This window comes from Delphinus delphis, chromosome 17 (genome assembly GCF_949987515.2).
Source record: "Delphinus delphis chromosome 17, mDelDel1.2, whole genome shotgun sequence".
Lineage (NCBI taxonomy): Eukaryota > Metazoa > Chordata > Mammalia > Artiodactyla > Delphinidae > Delphinus > Delphinus delphis.
This window is the reverse complement of record NC_082699.1, coordinates 47,272,603-47,300,237: the sequence shown is the minus strand read 5'-3', so window position 1 is coordinate 47,300,237 and position 27,635 is coordinate 47,272,603. Positions and strand designations below refer to the sequence as shown.

The following is a 27,635-nucleotide window of genomic DNA, read 5'->3' as shown; positions in this document are numbered from 1 at the left end:
AAAAATTTAAAATCTACACCCAGAGGCCAGTGAAGGGATCTGCAACAGTCACATATACACAAGTCAGCAACAGGCAAGATAAGGTTTCTGTCCCAGGAGTCTGCTGTCACGGTCCAGGCATGATGTAAGCAATGTGGTCCAGCGTGTTTGACAAGACCTGTTTGGGACAGCCATTCAACTCAGGTAGTCGTGTGGTCACACACGCTAAGGGGCCAAGCACACAGATGATGGAATCCAGAAGCACTGACAGATTGCCAGACACCGCCACCATGCCCTCGGTTTCCTGCAGGTGGTGTCCAGTGAGGCTCAGGGACTCTTCCAACAGCTGGAGATGAGCGGCCACGTCGACAGGCTCTGTCTCGGGGGCTTTGTCTGGCAAGGCGGGTAATAATAGCATGTTGGTGGGTGCGGATTTCTTCGGGGCGACAGTACTCCTGCAGAGGAAGCTTTCACTTTAATGGAACCTTCTGAGCTGGATGCTTTTCTTTTCACAGTTGTAGCTTCTGCTTTGTTCTGTTTGTGTTGCAGATGCTGAGGTTTTTGCTTCCAAATCAGTTTGTCCTTTTCTGGCAGTTGCTTCCACACCTCAGCCAGTTTTGGGGGGTTTTTTGTGGGGTTTTTTTGCGGTACGCGGGCCTCTCACTATTGTGGCCTCTCCCGTTGCGGAGCACAGGCTCCGGACGCGCAGGCTCAGCGGCCATGGCTCACGGGCCCAGCCGCTCCGCGGCATGTGGGATCTTCCCAGACCGGGGCACGAACCCGTGTCCCCTGCATCGACAGGTGGACTCTCAACCACTGCGCCACCAGGGAAGCCCCTCAGCCAGTTTTTTACTCAGTTTCCCAAAATCTATGCCTAGATGGTCAGACAAAGGTTACACGATACTCCTTAAAGAACACCTGGTAGGCCGACATGTTCTTTTTTGGCTTTTCTTCTCTCTTTCTTTGTCCTTCTCTCTTTTTTTTCTCACTGTGCCTATCCGTGTGGAGGCCAGGAAACGGTGGGGGAGGGGCGGCTGCTCCAGTGTACGGGATGCTGGGCGGAGGGCCGGGCGGCGCTGGGACCTCTCCCGCTGGTGCAGCAGGAAGTCCCGACCTTCTCTTGGACTTGGAGTGTCGCTTCTCTTTATGCTTCTCCTTGTCCTTTTTTTTTTTTTTTTTTTGCGGTATGCGGGCCCCTCTCACTGTTGTGGCCTCTCCCGTTGCGGAGCACAGGCTCCAGACGCGCAGGCTCAGCAGCCCTGGCTCACGGGCCCAGCCGCTCCACGGCATGTGGGATCTTCCCGGACCGGGACACGAACCCGTGTCCCCTGCATCGACAGGTGGACTCTCAACCACTGCGCCACCAGGGAAGCCCTCCTTGTCCTTCTTTTTGCTGTTCTTTGACTTCTTTTTCTTCTTGATTGCCCAGTAAGAATCATCAATCACTAACTCCCCAGCCTCCAGCTCCCTGCCAGAGGAGGAGCCTGATTCTACTAGAATAGGTTCAAGCCCTGAAAGATCAAGGTTAGCACTGTGGGATTCTGGGAACTGGGAGGCATCAGACCCATAGCCTTCAGGGCCAGGAGACGAACGTGAATCTGAGAATGACTTGTACTTCCTCCAGGCTGTTTTCAGAAAGCTCCGTAACTCGTGTCCTAGGAGTAAAGCACCTTGCTCATCTCAAGCTGACGTCTTAGAGGATTTTTTCACAATTGCTTGTTGAGAGGGGTACTGAAAAGACTCCTCATCAACTGAGCTGCTTCCCTTCTCCTTTGGTGAGAGAATAAGTTTCATCTTCAACCCATCAGGCTCCCAAAGGGTCTGTGTCTCAGTGTTCACATAGAGCAGTTTCATTTTTTTGGATTTGTGGGAACCACCATCCTCCAGGGACAGCTCCCCACTGCTTCTGCTGACTTTCTTCCTGTGGTGTTCCTTTTTACTCTCTGAATGGCTTGAAGAACTGGAGGACATTTCTCCTGTCTTTTGGCGGGGGGGGGGGGGTTGGTGCCTTTTGCCAGAGGGGAAGTGATCCCTTTCAACAGGTCCATAGTTGTGTCAGCAGATTGCAGGCTGGACTTTTTCTTCTGTGACAATTCCAAAGACAAAATATCTGGTGTATCACAAATGAAGACTGTTCTTCTATGCTGAATCTTCCAAAATGCCAGCCCTCCACCTCTCTCGTCCTTCACCCTGGTTTATCGGCACTCAGAACAAGAATCACTGTCCTCCATAGTAGTAATCATCAGAGGAGTGCTTCCTCTTCTTGTGCTTGTCCATCCCCAAGAAGTAAAGTTCACTGTCCTTTAACCTCTTCTTGGAAGAATTCCTTACCTGAGCAGTGATTTCCTCCTCTTCCCTTAAAAAATCTTTGTAAGAACGTTTCTTTTCTTCTTGGCTTTGGCCAGCAGCTAGCCCTATGTCCTCAAAGCTGTGATCACCATCAAAGCAATCTTCACGAGGCTCGCCCAGATCCTGCCTCAGTGCGCTGACTGCCAACATCTTGGAGAAGGAGCGGAAAGCGCAAGCGGCCAGGGAGCCTCAGTCGAGCCCAGAGCGCAGACCTTGAAATAATTTCTGTACTCTTAAATTTGTTGAGGCTTGTTTTGTGTCCTCGTATGTGGTATATGCTAAGGAATGTTTCGTGTGTATTCCGAAATACACATGCTTGAAAAGAATGTGTATTCTGGGGTTTTTTTGCATATAATGTCCTGAAAATATCAATTAAGTCTACCTGTTCTATTGTATCATTTCGTATCTCTGTTGCCTTGTTGATTTACTATTTGGAAGATCTTGTCCATTGACGTCAGTGGGATGTTAAAGTTTCCTACTGTTATTGTATTCTCAGCAATTTCTCTCTTTGTTAGTATTTGTTTTATGTATTTAGGTGATCATATTGGTTGCATATATATTGAGTGTAATATCCTCTTCTTGTATTGATGCTTTTATCATTATATACTGTTCTTCTTTATCTTTCTTTGTGGCCTTTGTCTTAAAGTCTATTTTGTCTGATATGAGTATTCCTACACTGTTCTTGTCATTTCCATTTGCATGAATATCTTTTTCTATCCCCCCTTTTTTTTTTTTGGCTGTGTCAGGTCTTTGTTGCTGCGTGCAGGCTTTCTCTAGTTGTGGCAGGTGGGGACTACTCTTTGTTGTGGTGCGTGGGCTTCTCATTACAGTGGCTCCTCTTGTTGCGGAGCACGGGCTCTAGGCGCGTGGACTTCAGTAGTTGTGGTGCATGGGCTCAGTAGTTGTGGTGCACAGGTTTAGTTGCTCCGTGACATGCGGGATCTTCCCGGACCAGGGATCGAACCCATGTCCCCTGCATTGACAGGCGGATTCTTTTTTTTTTTTTTTTTTTTGACAGGCGGATTCTTAACCACTGCCTCACCAGGGAAGTCCCTATCCCCTCACTTTCAATCTATGTGTGTCCTTCGCTCTAAAGTGGGCAGTATATTGGAGGTTCTTGTTGTTTTTAATCCAATCTGCCACTCTGTCATTTGATTTGAGCATTTAGTTCATAGACATTTAAGGTAAATATTGATAGATAGGGATTTATTCCAATTTTAAACCTTGTTTTCTAGTTGACTTTGTATTTCTTCTGTTTCTTTTTCTTTCTACTTTTTTGGTTTGATGGGTTTTTAAAAATTATGCACGAGTTCTTTTTGGTTTTTGTGAATCTGTTGTTTTTGATTTGTGGTTTCCCTGGTTTTCAAGTACATTAACCCATTACTATATACCTGCTTTAGACTCATAGTCATATAAGTTCAAACACATTCTTAAAAAAAATGAAATCTATGTTTTCTTACTCCCCTTCCCCACATTTTATGATTTTGATGGCCTCTTTTACATCTTCATGTTTATCTGTTTATAGTTATAATTGCTTTCACAAAAAACATTTATCTTATTTAAATGATTTACTTTCCAATTGTGATTCTCTTTCCTTTAGATTATTGCTTTTTTTCTATTTAGAGAAGACCTTTCAGTATTTCTTTTAGCATAAGTTTAGTATTGCTGTATTCTTTTAGTTTTTGCTTGTCTGGGAAATTGTTTATCTTTCCTTCTATTTTTAACAGTAATCCCACTGGGTAGAGTATCCTAGGTTGTACGTTTTTCCCTTTCAAGACTTTGAATATATCTTGCCATTCCCTTCTGGCCTGCAGCATTTCTGTAGAAAAATCAGCTGATAGCTTTACAGGAGTTCCCTTGTAATCAACTTTTTTTCTCTTTCTACCTCTAGAATTCTCTCTTTATCTTTAACTTTTGCTGTTTTAATTATAATATGTCTCGGTGTAGGTCTGTTTGGGTTCATCTTGTTTGGGACCATCTGTGCTTCCTGTACCTGGATATCTATTTCCTTCTTTAGGTTTGGGAAGTTTTCAGCCATAATTTCTTCAAATACATTTTTGATCACCTTTTCTCTTTCTTCTCTTTCTGGGATCCCTATTATGCATAGATTGCCATGCTTTAAGTTATCCCATAGGTCTCATATATTGTTTTCATGTGTCTTTCTGTCTTTTGTTCTGATTGGGTGATTTTCATTATTCTGTCTTCCAGATCACTTATTTGTTTTTTGCATTATTCAGTTTGCTATTTATTGCCTTTAGTTCAGCTTTCTTCTTGGCAAATGAGTTTTCTAATTTTAATTGGCTCCTCTTTATAGTTTCTATGTCATTTTTACAGTAATCTGCATTTCTGTTGGTATCCTTTCTTAATTCCTTCAGTATTTTTATTACCTCCTTTTTGAACTCAGGGTCTAGTAGACTGGCAAGGGCTATTTCATTGTTTGTTCTTTCAGGGGAAGTCTCTTGATCTTTTAGTTGCGAGTGGTTTCTTTGTTTCTTCATTTTATTTATATTTCTCTGACTATGAGTTTAGGAAAAACAGTTATCTACTGTGGTCTTGAAAGGCTGTTTTTATGTGGGAGCATCCCTGTGTTGCCTGCGTGAGTCTAATATTTTTGGTGCAAGGGCTGTTTTTAGTATGGATGCCTGCTGCTGCTTTTTCTCAGTGTGTGCTGGCTGTTATCCCCTTGAGAGGGGGTGTGATTGTTGTGGCAGTAACCAGAGCCTGCACTGGATCATGAACGGGACCTCATGTTTGTTCTGTGGTTGTCACAGGCCTGTCAGGGGCAGGGTCTGCTCCCCAGTTGTTGGAGTAGAAGCCCCCATATTCGATTCTAAGCTACAGTGTGAGGTAGGTGGGACTGGATTGCTCCTGCTGGGATAGGAGCTGCTGAGTATTCCTCCTCAGGGGCTGTCCACCAGGAAATGCACTCTGTGGTGTCACCTGTGTGAGCTCGCAAAGTACAGTGTTGTTGGCACTGCCCTCAGCCTTGGGAATGCAGGCAATTGGCCGGGATGTCCCTCAGGTGCTGTGCTCACAAAGCCGCCAGCACAGAGCCACTGAAGTCCAGCACAGGGATCCGCCCATGGGAGCTATGGAATCAGCCCAGACCCCAGCCCCACCTCCGCATGCAGGTGCCCACAAAGCCCACCAGTGCTAACACCAGACCTGCTCCAGTGCCAGTAATATGCTCCAATGTCCCACAGGCACTACACCTTCAGAGCCCCAGCAGCATAAATCCACACAGCTGCTGGGACATGGCTCAGATTTCAGCCCCGCTTCTGAAGTCTCCAGCACTAGGGATCTGCTCAGATTTTAGTCTCATCTCTATGTGTGGGCACTTGCGCACCCCCAGAGCTCCTAGAAGCGGAGCCACACCTGCTGTGAGCACACTGAGAATGAGGCTGCTATGGCTGGGCCCCACCCCTCACTGTGTGTGTGTGTCTGTGTGTGTGTGTGTGTGTGTGTGTGTGTGTGTGTGTGTGTGTGTGTGTGTTAACAATGGGGCTTTTATGGAAGATCTGGGCTGCACCCTACACACACCCTGTTGTGGCCCAGACCACACTTCAGTCCCTTTGGGCAGTCTCTGCACAGCCAACCCCAGTCCTCTCGCCCAGTTTGTTCGCTGCAGCCCGTGTTTCAGCACCCAGCCCCTGTGCCATGGGTTGTTTGTTTTTTTGATGTTGAGTGATAGGAGCTGTTTGTACATGTTGGATATTAACCACTTATCGGTCATATCATTTGCAAATATTTTCTCGCATTTGGTAGGTTGTCTTTTCGTTTCATCAATGGTTTCCTTTGCTGTGCAAAAGCTTTTAAGTTTAATTAGGTCCCATTTGTTTGTTTTTGCTTTTATTTCCTTTGTTTTAGGAGAAAGATTCAAAAAAATGTTGCTACAATTTATGTCAAAGAGTGTTCTGCCTATGTTTTCCTTTAGGAGTTTTATGGTATCTGGTATTACATTTAGTTCTTTAATCCATTTTCAGTTTAGTTTTGTATATGGTGTTAGAGAATGTTCTAATTTCATTCTTTTACATGTAGCTGTCCGGTTTTCCCAGCACACTTACTGAAGGGACTGTCTTTTCTCCATTGTATATTCTTACCTCCTTTGTCATAGATTAATTGACCATAAGTGGGTGGGTTTATTTCTGGGCTCTCCATTCTGTTCCATTTCTGTTCCATCCACAGAAAATTACTATGTGTAATTACACATAGTAATTTTCTGTGAATTGATAGTTTATGTAATTTGCCTATAAGGTTTTTAGAGGCTGTTTGTCATTTTCTTATTGATTTGTGAATCCTTTTTGTAAATTAGATATATTAACCCTATACTACAAATTGTTTTCAATCTCTTATTGGCTTGTGGAGTCTTTCATGAAATAGAAGTTATTTAAAATAAGCATTATCTTTTAAACTTCCAAAACAGATTTGAATTCTCCTTATTTAAGTAACACAGAATGTGTGTAGTATCAGTTTTAGTTCTACCCTATCATGTTTTATTAATTTAGAACTTTTGAGAGTATTCCAGGAAAGTTTATCCCATTCTCTACATTTGCTTTATCGCTCCTCACATCTTTATCCAAGTTTTTATTGAGGGTATACTACACACTTAAAACTTAGATAAATATATGAATTTATTAATTTAAAAATATCAAATCCTGGAAAATAATTTTATCTACCTAAAATTTTTTTCTTTTGAATTTACCTCCTTTCTGTGATTGATTGTATGATATCTACATGTTTATATATAATTCAGAGCTAGAACTTTGCTCCCACCTAACTCTGTGTATCCTTTACTGCAGTGAGTGATGGATTGGAACTGAGACCGAAATATAAAGGAGTTTTGCATTGCTTGACCACCATTTGGAAACTTGATGGACTACGGGGACTTTACCAAGGAGTAACCCCAAATGTGTGGGGTGCAGGCTTATCCTGGGGACTCTACTTTTTCTTGTGAGTAGGTCTGGGAGATTTTACAGTAGTAAATAAAAAGGAATTTATGTTTTTAATGATTTTTTTAAAAATCAGTTGGTGAAGCAAGGTGAGTCATTTAATCAGTTTCTCTGCATTGGAAGGGCTAGAAAGAGCAGAATGGCATATTAGTCTCATTCTCTGTAAGCTATTATCAGAGGCATTTAGTTTGGAAAAAAGTTATTAATAAGAAGGTAAAAGGATGAGATGGAGAAACACTCTTCCAGAAGCCATTTCTGTGAGATGGATTCAGGAAGGTGGCTTCCCAAAATACATTGATTCATAATGAAGTTGGAAAAGCAGAAGAGGACAGATCTTGGAGTCCTCATAAGAACATGTATCACAGGATAGCCCTATGGGAACAGAAAGCCAAAGCCAGTGCATGACTGAAAGAGTCTGAGGCATGTTCTTTCTTACCTCCTATTTGACCTGCTCCTTCATCTTTGTAGCTCATTCATTTCCTCACTCCTTCACTGTCAGGTATCATTACCGTTTGTAATCACTGATATTGGATGCTTACTGAAGAAGCCACAGAAAGTACCTGTGGCAGCCATATTCAAGTTGTTGAGTGTACAAGGGCATGGACACAAAGTATTATCACACCGCAGTGGAGGAGTGCGTGCTGCTCTGAGCTTGCCTCTGATATCTGAAACTGAATCCATGAATGGGGAGGCTTTTGTTTTAATACAGCGCATTTTTAGGAAAACATCAGTACCTGGTATATTTGCCTTCTTCTCTTTTGTGTCTGACATTTTACTTGATCTCTCATAATCTTATGGCAGTATACAAACCAACCTTAAAATATTTCCTAAGTGAAATCAAAATATAAATCAGCCTTAATATTGTTTAAATATTTTTCCTATTTTCAGTTGTAAGACATTCCTAGATGGGCGAAACCGTATGTATAAAATTTATTATGTTAATAATTTCAGAGCTGTGTGGGTTCTTTAAAGAGAGTTTCTAAGGCCAAGCCATGTAAGGTTTATGTGTTGAAATTATCATAAAACAGTATACTTGTTTTATGATAGAATGGATTGGTCAAGTTTGGAAAGATTTATTTAGTTGAAGCCTTCTTCCTGGAGGAAAGTGGAAATTGGAGTTTGACAAAAAAGGTGATTTAACTCCCTTACTCAGAAGCATTTTGTGGCTGTTTTCTGCCAAGTAAAGCGTAAATGTCAGTGTGCCACTCAAGTGTAGCTCAGTTTGCCCTGTCTTCCCATCCACCCCTATAACTTTTGCTCATGCTTGTGTTTCCCTATTGAAACTGCACCCGTCTCTCCTTACCTGGCTCCGTGTTGCCTCCTACACAAAGCCTTCTCTGATATCAGTAATAGTTCCTGAATCTCTCATGGTACTGTTTGTCTTATCTTTTGTTATGATTTCTTGTGTGCCACTATGGTCCTTGTTAATCTGTTAGGTGGGATCCGTGGAGTGTTTTATGTATCAGAATTGCCAACCACAGTATCTGAACGTAATAGTTAGCTGCCCTTTTTTTGTCTGCCCAATTGCTGCACCAGTATACCCTCCCCCTTCCAGTTTTCCTGTTTGCTGTTTTTATTAATGGTTGAACATGTGATGAAAATATTTTACATATGTATTGCCAGCCTACATATCTGGGGGGAGAGATGGTATAGTCTTACGGTAAACCATTTCCAGTAAATCCATTATTTGAAAAAGGTCTTGTTTTGTAGTTGGATTACGTATTGACTTCTACTTTTGAGGTATTTTTAAGTTACCCACACTTTAAAATAGAATTTACTGCTTTATGTCACCCATTCAAATATTTATACACCTGTTCATGTTTAATTCTTTTAGTTACAATGCCATCAAATCATATAAGACAGAAGGAAGAGCAGAAAGGTTAGAGGCAACAGAATATCTCATCTCAGCTGCTGAAGCTGGTAAGGTAGTGTGTGAAATATAAAACATCAACTTCCAACTTGATTTTCACTTTTGTTCTTTATTTGCTTTTTTTCCTATGAACACCTGAGTTTAAATATGCTCATCTAACTATACTAATCAGTTATCACATGAAATTTCTTAGAAGGCAAGTATTCTAATGGATTACTCTGGATAGATTTCAAGAATTTTACTTGTCTCAAAGGGTATAATATTTAGAAAGGTTACGACTCTCTAATTTAAGATGATTTGGTATAGTGTTTCTTCCATTAAAATATGATTTCAGTTTTCAAATTAAACAATTAAATAGTCTTGTTTAATTGCCTTATGTATGTGTAATATTCAGAAGGAAAAACAAAGTAGGACTCTTAAGTCTTTTGACTCCTACTTTGATACCTTGTTACCTTGGTGGTTTTTTTTTTTTCTTTTTGGCCATGCTGCACGGCTTGTGGGATCTTAGTTTCCCAACCAGGGATTGAACCCAGGTCCTCGGCAGAGAAAGTGCTGAATCCACTGGACTGCCAGGGAATTCCCCACCTTGGTTTCTTAATGTTTACTGATTGTTTTTTAAGGCAAGAATTATCTTGCTCATTTTGAATACCTAGCTGCTAGCAGAGACCTGACTCACAATAGGACTCCATAAATACTTGTTGAATAAAGGACTACTTAGGAAACTTGGCAAATGAGAAACTTAACCATTTGAATTTTTTTTTAACAAAATCATCACTCTCTGTAAAGAATGTAAATATTTCTTTTGATATTACATAGTTATTTAATTTTTGCGGTGTTGTGGCTACTTTGAGTGGGTTTGAGGAAGAAGGTGATAAAGTTGGGGTGGGTATACGTGTGCACATGCACAGATGATTGAGGTGCTGGATTGCTGGTCCTTTTCCCCTAATCTTCAGCCCCTCTGGGTTGTACTGTGTCCTCCTCCTAAGTATATATATCTCCTTATCAGCATCTGCTTCCCAGGACCTCGGTCTGTTCTCCACACTAGGCCACTTTGTTTAGGAGCCAGGACATCTTTGCTACTCTCACACCTCAAAGGGAAAGTGTTTCACATTTTCATCACCTTTTAAATTTATTTCTCACTAACCACATGGGGAACTTTTTAAGACCACCAAAAACTATGTCTACCCATTAACCCTAGGTCTGTGCCTCAGGGACCACACCTTGCTGTTGCAGGTACAGCCCCATTCTTTATATAAATGGACTGTTCTTAATTCAGCTTGTCAGAAGTGAGAAAGTACCTGTATGCTGAGTAATATTATTTAAATCTGATTTCAGGAGCCATGACCCTCTGCATTACCAACCCATTATGGGTAACAAAAACTCGCCTTATGTTACAGTACGATGGTGTTGTTAATGCCTCACAGCGGCAATATAAAGGAATGTTTGATACACTTTTGAAAATATATAAGTATGAAGGTGTGCGTGGATTGTATAAGGTAATGAATCGTTATCAATATATTTTAATAGCTGACAATTGTAATTTCCCTTGGCTCTATTGTCTGAGTTCAGAATGACCTGTACTCAGTCCTGAAAAGAAACCAGACTTAGGCAAGGAACAATTTAATGACAACCGAAATCTGTATTGAAATTGTACTTTAAACTGTTTATCCTCATTACCATAAGAAGTATCATTGTGACACTGGTGGGTGTGTGAAGGACTGTCTAAAATAAAACTTTGTTGAGTAACCATTTCTCTAAGTCACACATTGAGGTCACTCATTCCTTACTCCCCTCCCCGGAAGCTGTGGTCCCTTGGAAACTCGCTTAGTTTAGCTTTTTTTTTTTTTTTTTCTTCACTTGTTCCTTCTAGGGGTTTATTCCTGGGCTGTTTGGAACATCACATGGTGCCCTTCAGTTTATGGCATATGAATTGTTGAAATTGAAATACAACCAACATACCAATAGATTACCAGAAGCACAGTTGGTAAGGTGATACTTGAAAAAACACTGGTATTTATTTTTATGGGCATTTAATAGATGGAAATTTTGTCACGTTTACTTTGGTAGTATTGCTATGATGATAAGTACTGATTCTGCCACTAATTTAATTTATAGTTAAATACTTTACAGGATAATGGCACACAACTGTAAAAAATAGAACCCCATTGAACGACCTTGTTTCAAGAGGGGAAACAGTATTTTTCACTTGTGGATCCACTTCAGTGTTGGTTTCCCTATGTAAATTTTACTTCTATATTTTTAAAGAAACCCTACCTAAAGAAAAACAAATGTTTTCTGTTGTCATTTTAGAGCACGGTAGAATATATATCAGTTGCAGCATTATCCAAAATATTTGCTGTGGCAGCAACATACCCATACCAAGTTGTAAGAGCTCGTCTGCAGGATCAACACATGTTTTACAATGGTGTATTGGATGTAATCACAAAGACATGGAGGTAAGAGTATGTGGTATATCAAAGTGGCTCTTAGGAGGTACCTTGTAAATCTTAAACCGTCCAGTTGACATCATTAGTTTTATAGCAAAGACCAGTGTCTGTGGTGAAAACATGGCTGATGGACCCTTCCTCCCCATATCCCATTTACTCCATAGAAAACCATGAGCCTCGACTTCTTCATCTATAAAATTTGACTATCTAGGTTGACAGAGTTGTTTATAAAAATCAAATGAGATGTGTGAAAGTACCTTGACAAATTAATTAAAATTTAGGTATTATAGAATATTTGAATGGCATTGAACATAGGAAGTCATAAAAAACCTAGTTTAATAGAATTAAGAAGGCCCCAAGGGGGGGGCGGGGTCAAGATGGCAGACTAGGAGGACGCGGAGTTCGTGACTCCTCACAACTAGGACACCTACCAGGCACTGGTGGGGGACCACAGACACCTAAGGGGATGAGAGGAGCCCCCGAGCAACCAGACCCCAGGGAATATTAATCAGGGTGCGGTCTCACAGAGGTCCTGATCTCGGCGCCAAGACCCAGCTCTAACCAACTGCCTGCAAACTCCAGTACTAGACACCTCAGGCCAAACAACCAGTAAGGCAGGAACACGGCCCCACCCATCAAAAAAGGCAAGACAACAAAAAAATGTTACGAACGAAGGAGCAAAGTAAAAACCTACAAGACCAAATAAATGAAGAGGAAATAGGCGACCTACCTGAAAAAGAATTCAGAGTAATGAGAGTAAAGATATCCAAAATCTCCAAAATAGAATGGAGAAAGTACAAGAAATGTTTAACAAAGACCTAGAAGAACTAAAGGACAAACAAACAGTGATGAACAACACAATAACTGAAATGAAAAATACACTAGAAGGAATCAGTAGCAGAACAACTGAGACAGAAGAGCAAATAAGTGAGCTGGAAGGTAGAATGGTGGAAATAACTGCCAAGGAGCAGAATAAAGAAAAAAGAATGAAAAGAAATGAAAACAACCTAAGAGACCTCTGGGACAACATTAAATGCACCAACATTCGCATTATAGAGGTCCCAGAAGGAGAAGGGAGAGAGAAAGGACCTGAGAAAATATTTGAAGAGATTATAGTAGAAAACTTCCCTAACATGGGAAAGGAAATAGCCACCCAAGTCCAGGAAGCACAGAGAGTCCCAGGCAGGATAACCCAGGGAGAAACACGCCAAGACACAGTAATCAAACTAACAAAAATTAAATTAAAGAACAAATATTAAAAGCAGCAGAGGAAAAGCAACAAATAACATAGAAGGGAATCCCTGTAAGGTTATCAGCAGACTTTTCAGCAGAAGTTCTGCAGGCCAGAAGAGAGTGGCAGGATACATTTAAAGTGATGAAAGGGAAAAACCTACAACCCAGCAAGGATCTCATTCAGCTTCGATGGAGAAATCAAAAGCTTTACAGACAAGCAAAAGCTAAAGAAAATTCACCACCACCAAACCAGCTTTACAACAAATGCTAAAGGAACTTCTCTAGGCAGGAAACACAAAAGAAGAAGCAGACCCGCAAAAACAAACCCAAATCAATTAAGAGAATGGTAATAGGAACATACATGTCGATAATCACCTTGAATGTAAATGAATTAAATGCTCCAACCAAAAGACACAAACTGGCTGAGTGGATACAAAAAGGAGACCCATATATATACTGTTTACAAGAGACCCACTTGAGACCTAGGGACACATACAGACTGAAAGGCAGTGGATGGAAAAAATATTCCATGCAAATGGAAATCACTGGAGTAGCAATACTAGTTTCAGATAAAATAGACTTTAAAATAAAGACTCTTATAAGAGATAAGGAAGGGCACTACATAATGATCAGGGGATTAATCCAAGAAGAAGATATAACAATTATAAATACATATGCACCCAACATAGGAGCACCTCAATACATAAGGCAAATACTAACAGCCATAAAATGAGAAATCAACAGTAACACATTCATAGTAGGGGACTTTAACACCCCACTTTCACCAATGGACAGATCATCCAAAATGAAAATAAATAAGGAAACACAGCTTTAAATGACAGGATAGACCAGATAGACTTAATTGATATTTCTAGGACATTCCATCTGAAAGCGGATGAAAACACACTCCAGGATAGATCACATCTCGTGTCACAAATCAATCCTCGGAAAATTTAAGAAAATTGAAGTTGTATCAAGCATCTTTTCCAACCACAACGCTATGAGATTAGATTATAGGAAAAAAACTGTAAAAAACACAAACACATGGAGGCTAAACAGTGCGCTGCTAAATAACCAAGAGACCACTGAAGAAATCAAAGAGTAAATTTAATAATACCTAGAAAGAAGTGACAACGAAAACACGACGACCCAAAACCTGTGGGACACAGCAGAAGCAGTTCTAAGAGGGAAGTTTATAGCAATTCAGTCTCACATCAAGAAACAAGAAAAATCTCAATCTAACCTTATGCCCAAAGCAACTAGAAAAAGAAGAACAAAGAAAACCCAGTTAGTAGAAGGAAAGAAATCATAAAGATTAGAGCAGAAACAAATGAAATAGGAATGTAGCAAACCATAGCAAAGATCAATAACACTAAAAGTTGGTTCTTTGAGAAGATAAACAAAATTGATAAACCTTTAGCCAGACTCATCAAGAAAAGAAGAGAGAGGACTCAAACCAATAAAATTAGAAATGAAAAGGGAGAAGTTACAACAGACACCACAGAAATACAAAGGATCATAAGAAACTATTACAAGCAACTCTATGCCAATAAAATGGACAACCTGGAAGAAATGGACAAATTCTTGGAAAGGTACAACTTTCCAAGACTGAACTAGGAAGAATTAGAAAATACAAACAGATCAATCACAAGTAATGAAATTGAAACTGTGATTAAAAATCTTCCAACAAACAAAAGTCCAGGACCAGATGGCTTCACAGGCAAATTCTATCAAACATTTAGAGAAGAGCTAACACCTATCCATCTCAAACTCTTCCAAAAAACTGCAGGGGGAGGAACACTCCCAAACTCGTTCAATGAGTCCACCATCACCCTGATCCCAAAACCAGACAAAGATGTCACAAAGAAAGAAAATTACAGACCAGTATCACTGATGAACATAGATGCAGAAATCCTCAACAAAATACTAGCAATTCAAACCCAACAGTACATTAACAGGATCATACACCATAATCAAGTGGGATTTACCCCAGGGATACAAGGATTTTTCAGTATCAGCAAGTCATTGTGATACACCATATGAACAGATTAAAGAGTAGAAACCATATGATCATCTCAACAGATGCAGAAAAAGCTTCTGACAAAATTCAACACCCATTTATGATAAAAACTCTCCGGAAAGTGGGCATGGAGGGAACCTACCTCAACATAATAAAGGCCATATACAACAAACCCACAGCAGACATCATTCTCAATGGTGAAAAACAAAGCATTTCCTCTACACTCAGGAACAGGACAAGGATGTGCACTCTCACCACTATTATTCAACATAGTATTGGAAGTCCTAGCCACGGAATCAGAGAAGAAAAAGAAAGAAAAGGAATACAAATTGGAAAAGAAGTGAAATTGTCATTGTTTGCAGATGACATGATACTATACATAGATAATCCTAAAGATGCCACCAGAAAACTACTAGAACTAATCAATGAATTTGGTAAGGTTGCAGGATACAAAATTAATGCACAGAAATCTCTTGAATTTCCTATACACTAACAAAGAAAGATCAGAAAGAGAAATTAAGGAAGCAGTCGCATTTACCATTGCAACAAAAAGAATAAAATACCTAGGAATTAACCTACCTAAGGAGACAAAAAGACCTATACTCGGAAAACTAAGACACTGATGGGCATTTCCCTCTTTTCCCTTATGTTCTTCTCCTCTTACACCAAAATGACTGCTGTTGCCAAAAACACAAACACAACCCGCGAGTTAGAATCTAGTCCAGCATCATCTGTCTCTGGCAACCTGGCCTCCAGCTGCTGCCTGGTTTAGCATCTTTTAATGTAGAAACCCTCTTTTCTGTTCTCAAAATCAGTAAATGCTTTGTTTCAAAAGCTTCTTATATTTCTGCTGCAGGTCAGTGGACCTGGCACAGATTTTCTTACCCTGGCCTCATCGTACCTTCCCTGACTTGAGGAAACATTTGGATAACAACAGGCAGAGAAAGAAAAACCCCAGTGGGATGTTTTCTCGTTGAATACAAGACCCTCGGTTGAAGGTTTTTAGATCTTTTCATCCAGAGGAATCCCCTTTACACCTCACATAGCGGGTAACCAAAACTGAAGTGTACCGGCTTGGGGTATCATAGGGAACAGAAGAGCATTGCTTCCAGTACAGGTCACAGACATGGGATGGGAGAAAGGCTTCGTTGTCTGTCGTCTTGTGGAAAGAGGATCTTAACATAAAAGGCTGCCTCGCTGTGGCTGGTGCATGCCCGTGGTCACCTGCATGGTCACCTTTGGGTTCCATAGTTTGGATGCTGAATGAGCCATTAGGAAATGCAGGCATTTCCCACACCAGCTAGAATAGCCACGCGGTACGATCCTGGGTTCCTGCCATCAGGAGGAAGTTACGAGATCTTCCCACTGCTTCCCAAGCCCTCTTCTCTTATAGGCATTTCTGGAAAGCCTATTAGAAAAGCAAAGAGAATCCGAATCCAGCTTCCCTCCCCAACCCTACCCCAAGAGTCAAAGTAGATGGTGTTGTGTGAACATTTATATATATACACACATATGTTTGCTCTGGTTTAGTTTCATATATACAAGTACACGTTTATGTATTGTGCCCTAAATAATAATAATACTAGGGAAGGTTTTTCCCAAGCTTCTTGTTCCTTGGTTCTGGCTTACACTGGGGACTGTGCCACTGACCTGGCTTAGTGTTCCGGTCGGGGTTTGGGGAGATCAGAGTAGCCAGGCACCCTGGGGGAGGTGGGGACCGCAGGGGCAAGTGTCTCAGAAAGTGAGCAGTGCACACTCCCAACCCCAGAAAGGTGACTTAGACAAACCAGGGGAGCAGGGCTCTTGCTCAGGAACCCCAGGTTTGCTTTGCTTTCAGGCCTGTGTTTACCCCTTCCCCCCACCCCAGGTCTGTTACCACAACTCCCTGGTGTCTCTTGGTGTTTAGTATGTCTGTAGGACAGTGGAATCCTTAGTCTCTCCAGAAACGGCCCTCAGCATGGCCTTGAAGGCCTGACCAGTGAATTAAGGGATTCTGCACCCCACTTTTCCTGGTCCGTTAAGCTTGGGGTAGAGGGCGGCAGGCGGGTCCCCAGGCGTGGTACAGAGGCCAGAGCTGTGCCAGAACGGTGCGCCTGTCCACCTCCATGCTTCCTGCCATGAAGCCTTGTGTTTGCCTCTGTTTTTAACCTGTGGTATTGTTATTTAATTGCGTAACTTTGTTTTTCCGTTACTGTGAAAGTAAGGTGTTGTACTTTTAATTTTTTTTAACAAATGTTACTGTTCTTATTTAAGAGAATAAATTCCAAACAGTCTTAAAAACAAACAAAAAAAAGACACTAATGAAAGAAATCAAAGATGATACAAACAGATGGGGAGATATACCATGTTCTTGGATTGGAAGAATCAACATTGTGAAAATGACTATACTACCCAAAGCAATCTACAGATTCAGTGTAATCCCTATCAAACTACCAATGGCTTTTTTTTTTTTCACAGAATTAGAACCAAAAGTTTTACAGTTTGTATAGAAACACAAAAGTTCCCTAATAGCCAAAGCAATCTTGAGAAAGAAAAACAGAGCTGGAGCAATATCAAGACAGTATGGTACTGGCACAAAAACAGAAAGATCAATGGAACAGGATAGAAAGCCCAGAGATAAACCCACGCACCTGTGGTCATCTAATCTATGACAAAGGAGGCAAGAATATACAGTGGAGAAAAGACAGCCTCTTCAGTAAGTGGTGCTGGGAAAACTGGACAGCTACATGTAGAAGAATGAAATTAGAACACTCCTTAACACCATACACAAAAATAAACTCAAAATGGATTAAAGACCTAAATGTAAGGCCAGACACTATAAAACTCTTAGAGGAAAACATAGGAAAAACACTCTTTGACATAAATCACAGCAAGATCTTTTATGACCCACCACCTAGAGTAATGAAAATAGAAATAAAATAAGCAAATGGGACCTAATGAAATTTAAAACTTTTGCACAGCAAAGGAAACCATAAAGAAGACGAAGAGTAACCCTCAGAATGGGAGAAAATATTTGCCAACGAAACAACTGACAGAGGATTAGTCTCCAAAATACACAAACAGCTCATGTAGCTCAATATCAAAAAAACAAAAAATCCAATCAAAAAATGGGCAGAAGACCTAAATAGACATTTCTCCAAAGAAGATATACAGATTGCCAACAAGCACATGAAAGCATGCTCAACATCATTAACCATTAGAGAAATGCAAATCAAAACTACAGTGAGGTATCACCTTACACCAGTCAGAATGGCCATCATCAAAAAATCTATAAACAATAAATGCTGGAGAGGGTGTGGAGAAAAGGGACCCCTCTTGCACTGTTGGTGGGAATGTGAATTGATACAGCCACTGTGAAGAAAAGTCTGGAGGTTCCTTAAAAAACTAAAAATAGAACTACCCTATGACCCAGCAATTCTACTACTGGGCATATACCCTGAGAAAACCACAATGCAAAAAGGCACATGTAACCCAGTGTTCATTGTAGCACTATTTGTAAATAGCCAGCTCATGGAAACAACCTAAATGTCCATGGACAGATGCATGGATAAAGAAGATGTGGTACATATATACTATGGAATATTACTCAGCCATAAAAAGAAACAAAATTGGGTCATTTGTAGAGATGTGGATGGACCTAGAGTCTGTCATACAGAGTGAAGGAAGTCAGAGAAAAACAGATATCGTATATTAATGCGTGCATGTGGAATCATAGATGAACCTATTTCCAGGGCAGGAATAGAGACACAGATGTAGAGAACGGACGTGTGGACATGTTGGCGGGGGGAAGGGGAGGATGGAATGAATTGGGAAATTAGGTTTGACATAAATACACTACCATGTGTAAAATAGCTAGCTCATGGGACCCTGCTATATAGCTCACGGAGCTCAGCTCCTTGCTCTGTGTTGACGTAGATGGGTGGGGGGGGGGGGTGTGGGAGGTCCAAGAGTGAGGGGTATATGTATGCATATAGCTGATTCACTTCATTGCATAGCAGAAACTAACACAACATTGTGAAGCAATTATACTCCAATTTAAAAAAAGAAAAGGAAAAAAGGCCCCACATCTGCTACTGGTAGCAGAACTTTCGCAAACACTTGTTTCCATGTATGGAAGACATGCATGTCTTCAGTGTGGGGATGTTTAAGTTGTTATAGGTATACATCCCCACGTTTCTTTTTAATTCTAAAAGGCCAGAACAGAGTATTTAAACATTTAAATTCAGTTCACTTTAGTAAATATATATATTGAGAAAGTAAGTGAAAAGTTTCAAGGCTTTATTCCAATTCTAGGCATTAAGAAAATAAAGTTTTATTTTTGTGTGCTATGTTTAGTGTTGTCTAGCATTTTTATTAGTTTTGAGATGTTTAATGCCTGCATTAGATCAGCTAATACTGTTACATGTTCACACATCTAAGGGCATTTGAAAGATGTTTATGATTTTATCTTCAGGCTAGCTCTGTAGGAAATTAAGTATATATGTGTATATATGTATATATCTGTATATATCCTTTTTTTCTCTCTCTAAAGGAAAGAAGGCATCGGTGGATTTTACAAAGGAATTGCCCCCAATTTGATTAGAGTGACTCCAGCCTGCTGTATTACCTTTGTGGTATATGAAAATATCTCACATTTTTTACTTGGCCTTAGAGAAAAGAAAAAGTAAACTAAAGGAAGATAATTCCAGTACATCTGCCCAAGGCAGCCATGTGCTCCTTTGTATTTGAGACATGAAACTCAGAAGAATACTGCACAGCAACATGGCTCATAATTGAATTCGGTCTATAATCATTAGAAGTCACAGAACTGCTAAGCCTTCACAATGTTTTTCTGCTTTTGCTTTCCCCATACATATGGGACTTGGCTTCCTCTACCTGAAATGGTTGCCAGCAACACGACAGTAAAACTGACACCAAATGGAGAGTTTCACAGATTTTCTCCATTTCATTGTCCACGTAGAAGCTGATTTGCAGCATTTGCTGAATGGATTTGAAGACCGCTCCTTTTTCTGAACTCATTTGTCTGTATTGGCTTTAAAATCAACCTCTGTGCAATAGCAAAAAAAAAAAAGGCTTCTTAAAAGATGTCATTGCTGTTTCGAGTGTTTGCTGGGAAAGAAGTTGCCCAAATCCTGACCATTTTTGAAACGGGAAAGTTTGGTGGGGGAAAAAAATCCACTGTAAATGTGCTTTTGTTTTAATTCATTTGGAATGCAGTTATGTACTTCTCTTAATTTGAGAAGTACCTGACATCTGTTGTCACTCCATCACTAATTTTTTTTCCCAGAAGCTCTTTCATCATTTAAAATGTAATCCTGGATCACATTATTTTTCGGCATAGGTACTTAGTGTCTTTTTATAAAATCTGAACTAGGATCCAGCTGTGTCAGCCCTTACTTAGCATATTTGTCTATAAATCACTTTACTGGTGTTGCTAATAGATCACCTTATATAGATACTAGAATGACTGGGGTACATTTGTTGATAAACTGTATGGAAATGAGAAGCTTTAGCTTTCTACTTCAGATTTCAGATATGTGAGTCCAGATCCCAAATAAGTTACCAGTCTACACTGGTTGCTCAAATTCAGGTTTAAATACAAATTACAGTAAAGGCCATTATTGATTTTACTTTTGAGTTACGGTAATTTTTCTATAAATATAAAGGCCTGCCCCAAAAAGGTGCCAGAATGATACTAACATTTTTATTTACGTAAACATGTATGAATGCTTTTTGCAGTACCATCTATTTGTTATAAATAAAATACTGTGGCTGTCAAAGCCATATTTAGATGGTTCTTTGAAAAGAGGTCTATTTTTTTAAATATTTTGAAAATGGCTTTGTTTTAAAAATAAAGATAAGTACCTAATTGTATTTACTGTATCTCGTTACATGCAGAGGAATGCATTATAAATTAAATGTGATGTATTTTCCTCTTTCTGAATAATACTATTATTCACATGAAATCCTGATAATAGTCCCTGTATGGAAAGACAAGTTGCAGTTGATATTTGGAGTTTTAGAGGTAGTGCCATTATTTGAATGCCTCCTGTGTACCCCTAAATTAATAAGCCATAATTCCTGTCCTCTGAGAGCATGCAGGCTTGTGGGATGAATAAGCATTAAATAACTACAGTTCTAGATTAAGAACACGCAAGAAGATTTCTACAAGCCCTGCACGAGTTCTGAGAAGAGAATTCATTCCACTCGATCAACGGTTACAGCACTCCTTCCTGCGCTGTGCCATGTATGTTACCAAGCATTGAGGATATGGCAGTAAATGAGCTACAAAACATTCCTGCCCTCAGGGAATTTTCATTTTAGTGTGAAGTGACAAAACATAAATATGCATAATATAATTTCAAATATTAAATGCTAGAAGTAAAACTAAGGAGTTGGGAATAGTGTTGCTATGCCAGGTAGGACAGCTGGGGTCAGGAAAGGTCTCTGAGGAGGTAGTATTTGAAACATTTTGACATATGGGAGGAAGCAAGCCACTATGAGATGTTGACAAAAATCAGTCAACCTAAGGAATGGAAACTGTTATTCGAGCCAAATTTGGATATTACAACCCAGGAAGAGCATCTCAGAAAGCTCTGAGAAGTGAAGTAAAGACACAGTTATAGAAGTTTGTTGAGACAGAAGGCTATACATTTAGATGACGTGTTGTTGATAGTTTACACAATCCAAGTCTAAGCATCATCTTGGCCCCTTACAAGATCAAGAAGGAATACTGTCTTTTAAGGAGTTGTCTTTCTGATGCTAGGAGAGTGTTGCTCTCTGTGGTTGAGCAGGTATCTCTGCCAATGGGGAAGGTTTGGCCGATGCATAATGCGATACACAATGCACAGTAGTGGGGAGAGAGGCCACCAAAGGGCAGAGAAAAGTTTAAGTTTTTCTTGTCTTGCCATAAAATATGACCTTTAATGATCAATGGGGGGAAATTGTGAAATAATCTTTCAGTAGAAAGTGTTAGGTGATCAGATATTCGGTCCCTCAAAACCAGGATGGCTGCTTGCCTGTCCCTTGATGCCTGGTCTTAATGGCCCGATTCTCTCCTTTCGGGGGAGTTGTACTAGCAGGATGTTTGGCAAGGACTGACATTCAATTCTAAGTTGTCCAGTAAGACTTAAGCCAATTTTCCTCACATGTGTGTGGGGTATGTCCATTATTTTATATAGAACTACAGATGTGATCTATAGTTTCAAGTCATTTAGACATTATCTTAGTACGAGTAGGTGACACAGCATGAAAGGCAGGAAAGTATCAACTTATAAGTTCCACAAACTAAATTGGTGGTAGTAGCAATATCATTAGCAAAGATTTAAGCCAAAATCCTCCTAAACAAAACCATTTTCCTAATATTTCCCCTAAACTAGGAAGAGGATTGTTCAGAGCAGAAATCTGACACTTCATGGGTCATAAGATGAGTAAACAAATATCATGGATAAATGTTCATGCCATTTGGAAAACTGGTAGTAACCAGAGTACTCACATTACAGATTGACAGGGGCTGTTTCCACGGTAGCCATAGGTGACCTTGAGCCCAAGGGAAACCAGTTTTTTATCTTCTTAACCAACCTGGGGAGAGCCAAGGTCATAAACTTGTTCAGTAAATCCATTGGGTCCTGTTAGGAGCTACCCAATATTCAACATCTAATAAAAAAGGAGTATTATGGCCAGGTTCAGAACATGCACCGTTAGTTGGTCAGGTAAGAGGGTATCAGTTAGTGATATTGGTGGCAATGTTAGCTTGCATGGTGCTAGAGTTTCGTTTGAAATAAAATGTCTAAGAACCATCCAGTTAGAGCTTTGGAGAGGAGAAATCCACCAAGGCAACCTGGGAGTACTGGTTATTGGCCACAAACCCAGCGATTGGATTGATTTTTTTTTTTTTTGAAACTTGCATGGGATTGAGCCCAAGAAATACATTTGGTTCATTAGCAAAAGTGTGAGCAATTGTCAAAGTAATCAGTATACCGACCTGCTCTGGCATCTTGGGTCAGCTGTCTACTTCTGATGTAATATTCTCATCCTGGTCTGGTAGTGCTGGTCTTAGTCTAAGTCAGGTGTCAGAAATTGGAGTTGCAGTTCATTCGGTTGTAGAGGTCTGATAAGGTCCCCTCCGAAGTGGCCCAAAAGAGTCCTTTATCTGATGTCTTTTCCAGTATGCATAACCTGGTTGCAGGTCATGATGCATCTTGATCTTCTTCCAAAGTTAGATTACTGTGAAGAACTTCAGAAACAGTGTCTTTTTAATGACTAAATTAACAAGGAGTTATCTGGGAAGTGAGTCTTCGCCAGTAAATACAGACATCAATTAACAAAACTAGAATTCTGTATTCACTGAAACAATCTTTTTCTCTCTAAAAGTACCCTCATTTCTACAAAATATAGCCAAATTAAGACTTATTTGTTTGCAAAATAAGTCTGGGTAATTGACCACATAGACTTTTAAATTGGCTGTGCTGGAACTTTTCATAAAGAATCTCAGATTGAACTTTAAAAACCTCAGGGCTAGGAAACCCATACCAAAGGTATGTCATACATTCAACCTGTGATATCTATAGATTTGGGTGATGGATTTAGGCGAATTCCTCTCTTCTCGAGGTCCCCAAAATACAGTGAGCTTCCTGTACCTTTTAGGAGGTGGCCTTCCTTACAGGCCTGATAAAGCTGCTGGGAACCTAAGCGTTTCCAAATTCTGGAGGCATCTGGTAGAAAAGATAACGTTTCAGTTCTACTTACAGAGGTATATTTCAAAGGTTTCCTTATATCTGGAAAACAGATTAAAACCCAGTAATATTTCAGACAAAAACCAAAAATTATAACCATAGTCTGTTCACCCACTCCTGTGTGACTAGTCCTTGATCTTAATCTTCTGGTAACAGTTACATGAAGCCATCCAGTTGATTAGAATTCTAATTTCTTACCCAGTTCAGCAGTATGATGTGAAAATTATCAGAAATCTGTTCACGTCAAAAAGTACTCTCTGTGGATCTTCTTGAAGATGAAGTATTTTGCAAAAAGAGTACAATGATAACTGCCTATAAACGTCAAAAGACTTAAAAAGTCAAGGTTAAAGACCTGATTATAATGCAATTGGAAAACTTGGTTACTGCTGTGACACACAACAATTTAAGATAATTACTAAAATTATGACTGATATAATTTTTACCAGGACCTACCAGAATTTTAGGAGTTCCATATAATTTCTAGAATATGTATGTTGGTAACATTTACCCATAGGGTACAATCTAAGAAGTTTCATCACCACCTATTTGACAATGCTTCCCATGTAATTTAACATACCAAAGAAGCCTAAGTAGTTTAATATTCCTCTCTCTGAGATGGAGAGAAAACAAATATTTTGAGGTATTCTAGGGACCCTTTGGAAAACTTCAAAATTAGCTAGAGGTCAGATGAGCTTCATTTAGGATTTTATCTTTGGGAAGTTTGTCAAAAATATCAAGAAGTTTTACAACACTTGGTCAAATAGAATCACAGGTCACTGTGAAACAACACCCATTCACTTAACTAAAGTGACAATAGAAGATCTCACTAGCAAATACAGATCACTTAAACACAAAGAAACTCACAATTATCAAAAACAGTTCAATATTTTAAGAAAACTTTGTCCTTTCAGAGAACCAAATTCAGGTTTTGTACCACTTTACTTTTAAAATTCACTTTCTTAATTAAGTTCAATCTTATCTAATTTAGGCTAATCCTGTTCATATACAAAACTCTGTGTTCCCTTTCCACAAACATTTGACAACTTTATGTATCCATTTAGAAACAACCAGCTCTAGGACAAAATGACCTTTTTTTAACAAAATACATTTTCATTCCTCTTTTTTTGGCTGAAAACACACATCCTACTTTCCTTGCATACTGAAATGTTTCCCTTATAATTCTTAACCTTAAAATCTTAATCTCTAGCAAAAACCAAGAAGCAAGTAATTATAAACTGTCATACCAGCATTTCCTGATTGACAATTATGAACGTATTTTATAACCTCTAGAAACATACACCTTCTTATAGAATTTCTTTCTTCAATGTGATACAAGACATGTATCTAATAAACATCTTCAGTTTCTCATAAGACAAAAGTAGGTAAACTTAGGCCTGACCAGCAATTAATGTTCTAGTATTTTATCCTACTTGTAATGACCCAGATAGTGAAGAAATTCTCGTAGTTTAACTTAGTTTTGTTTCCGGTTACCAAAATCTGGAGATATTATCCTTAAAGTAGACATTCCCAAAACAGTTATTCCTAAAGAGTTTACCTAAAGCTCTTATTTACCTCTATTTTATTTACTTAAAACGTTTTCATACCATTATTTTTCTTGCTGACAAACTTTAACAGTAATAAGGTCTTATTTGATTTCTAGTAAACCTAGGTACAGTGAAAGTATTATATTTAATATTGATGACTCAGACAGGAAAGGGGCAGGGCACAACATTTAAAAGAATGACATAGCCCAAGGATGCATCATAAACTGGTTAGAACCAACTAGGTCCAAGATGGCAGACGAGTCGACTTGAGCCTCAGTATATGCTCACTGTGACACATCAGCACGCTAAATGACACATCCGCAGGTGCCATGACAGTTCCAAGGCCAAACATAAAAGGTCAAAAAAGTGGGCAGTGGCTCAATTCCTGGAAGTCCCCACCTCTTCCCCAAAATAGATGGAATACTCCTCCCATTAATTAGCCTATGAAATTACCCACCCCTATAGAAACTGACAGCCCTATATATACCCTGGGACCTCTCACCTTCCAAGAATGCCCACACTGTTTGTGGAGTGTGTTTCTCCCATGGCCTCTTGCCTTCTGAGATGGCCCACACTGTGTCTATGGAGTGTGTATCTCCCTGAATAAACCTTTCACTTTACCATGGCTCGCTCTTGAGTTCTTTCCTGAGTGAAGCCAAGAACCCACACTTGGTGGCCGTTCCAGAGACTCGCCCGAGACCTGGGACATGACCATCCTTTCGTGCCCCACTCTTTCCTGCAACATCTTCTCTAAAGACGTGTCCGTATTAATCAAACCAACAAGCTTAGGCTAACTTTAATATCAGATATTAATTCAATACTGAACATTTTCCAGATCATATGAACCTGAAGTTCATTCTGGCCAGTTTCTTTTATATTTCCAAGTATTTTTGTAAACACTTAATTTCCTTTAAGCCAATTAAGTAGAGCTCTTTTACAAATGAATTTTGGCAATACCACACATCTGCAACACACATCTGCAACACACATATAGCTACGTACACACACTCAACAGAGACCTCATAGCTCCCATCCCAAAATTTCAGTCATGAATCGGGTACAACAATATAAAATCGATCAGTTACAAAAGAGGTTGGATACACACTGGGTTTCCGGCAGATGGAACAAATCAAGGTCACCTGTCTATGGCTAAACACTTTTTACTACTATTTATGGAAAAGACACTTAAGATTTCTATTTGTCCTTGATAAGTTCCAAATTACCTACCCTGTTTCCTGGAATTTGCATTTTAAAAACATAGCAGAGATAAGCGTTCCTGGAAAAAATCAGGTAAAACATTTGCATCTCAAAGGCATAGGAGGAGAAAGGCAAGCTCCTTCTAGGATGACTTTGTTCCCATAAGGCCAGAAAACAATTTTTTTCCCTCAACACTTACAAGCCTCTTATGATAAATAGGGGAGGTTTGGGGAGTGGTAAAAGGATTGGTAGGCTTTGGATTATTTCTGGATGCACACCTCTGGTCCTGTAAAGACTAGGCTTGTAAAACAAGGACAGTTTTTTTTCCTCAAAGAATTGGGTGGCCACCTCAATGATATCAAAGGACTGACACACCCATTCATCTATGTTAGAATGTTTTACTTTCCCTCATTTAGCTTAGGGGAGAAGTGCCCCTCCCCAAAAAATCAATTCCTATCAGGCTCCACCAGTCAGACTGGTGGCCTCCCATTTTGGGAATCCACTTACAAACACTTTTGAGGATCCTCCCGTGGGTTTAACTATGAACCTCAGTTTGGCCTTTGATATGAAGAGGCTTGTCTACAGCCTCATGTGGTCCCATTTCTAAAGGTAACCACTTAATAGTGTCTTCAGACTGGAAAGGCAATTCAGAAGATTACTAGAATGAGTACTCAAAGAAGGATAGAGGTACCTTTTATATCATTACTTTCAGTAGCCTTCTACAACAAATCTTTCAATGAGGCTATTTTGGAATTTTGAAGCCTTTGGGGGCATCTACATACCAATTAGAATAGGTACAACAGCTTAAGATAAGAGCTCTCTAAAATTTTAACAACTTGGATGTTTCTCCAAAGGATCCATGGAGCTAGCCCTCCAAATATTTTCCCCTGCTAATCTAATTTTAGAAAAATATTACCACTGTTGTTTCCGGTAAACGTTGCAGGCACAGATCCAGAAGACTGCCGGCTTTAACTTCACACTCAAAAGCATTTTGGAGTGTCAAAAGGACCCCAATTTGGCCATTTCAGGGCCCGATTTCCTTTAGTGCCCAACTGAGTACTTGCAAGAATACATAAACCCAGCTGGTATTCCCACAGGTGGCTGTTTGCACGGGCACAATTTCCCAGTATTAATTTCGTAGCCTAATTCAGATATGAGATATGATCTGAACAACTTTCTGAGGACAGTGTGGTGGATCACATGTGTGCTGCCTCTGAGTCTAGCTTCCCAAGGAGTTATCCTTGGATGGGTTCGACTTCTTTTATGTGGCTTGGTTTCTCCCTATGATGGCCTAAAACCGCCATGGGTGGTT

The 27,635-nt window shown here is 39.8% G+C and overlaps 1 protein-coding gene and 1 pseudogene across 1 annotated transcript in view; one reads left to right on the top strand and one right to left on the bottom strand.

Moving 5' to 3' along the window:
- SLC25A32 (solute carrier family 25 member 32) overlaps positions 1 to 20,721 on the top strand; it is a 49,242-nt gene extending 28,521 nt beyond the window's left edge. The window contains exons 2-7 of the mRNA XM_059995024.1: positions 7,128 to 7,278; positions 9,112 to 9,197; positions 10,483 to 10,643; positions 11,018 to 11,131; positions 11,458 to 11,603; positions 19,379 to 20,721. Of these exons, the coding sequence (XP_059851007.1) occupies positions 7,128 to 7,278; positions 9,112 to 9,197; positions 10,483 to 10,643; positions 11,018 to 11,131; positions 11,458 to 11,603; positions 19,379 to 19,514 (794 nt within the window). The 3' untranslated portion in view covers positions 19,515 to 20,721. The remainder of the gene's footprint in view (positions 1 to 7,127; positions 7,279 to 9,111; positions 9,198 to 10,482; positions 10,644 to 11,017; positions 11,132 to 11,457; positions 11,604 to 19,378) is intronic.
- Positions 41 to 2,271, bottom strand: LOC132440271 (HMG domain-containing protein 4-like; annotated as a pseudogene).
- Positions 20,722 to 27,635: the final 6,914 nt, after the last annotated feature.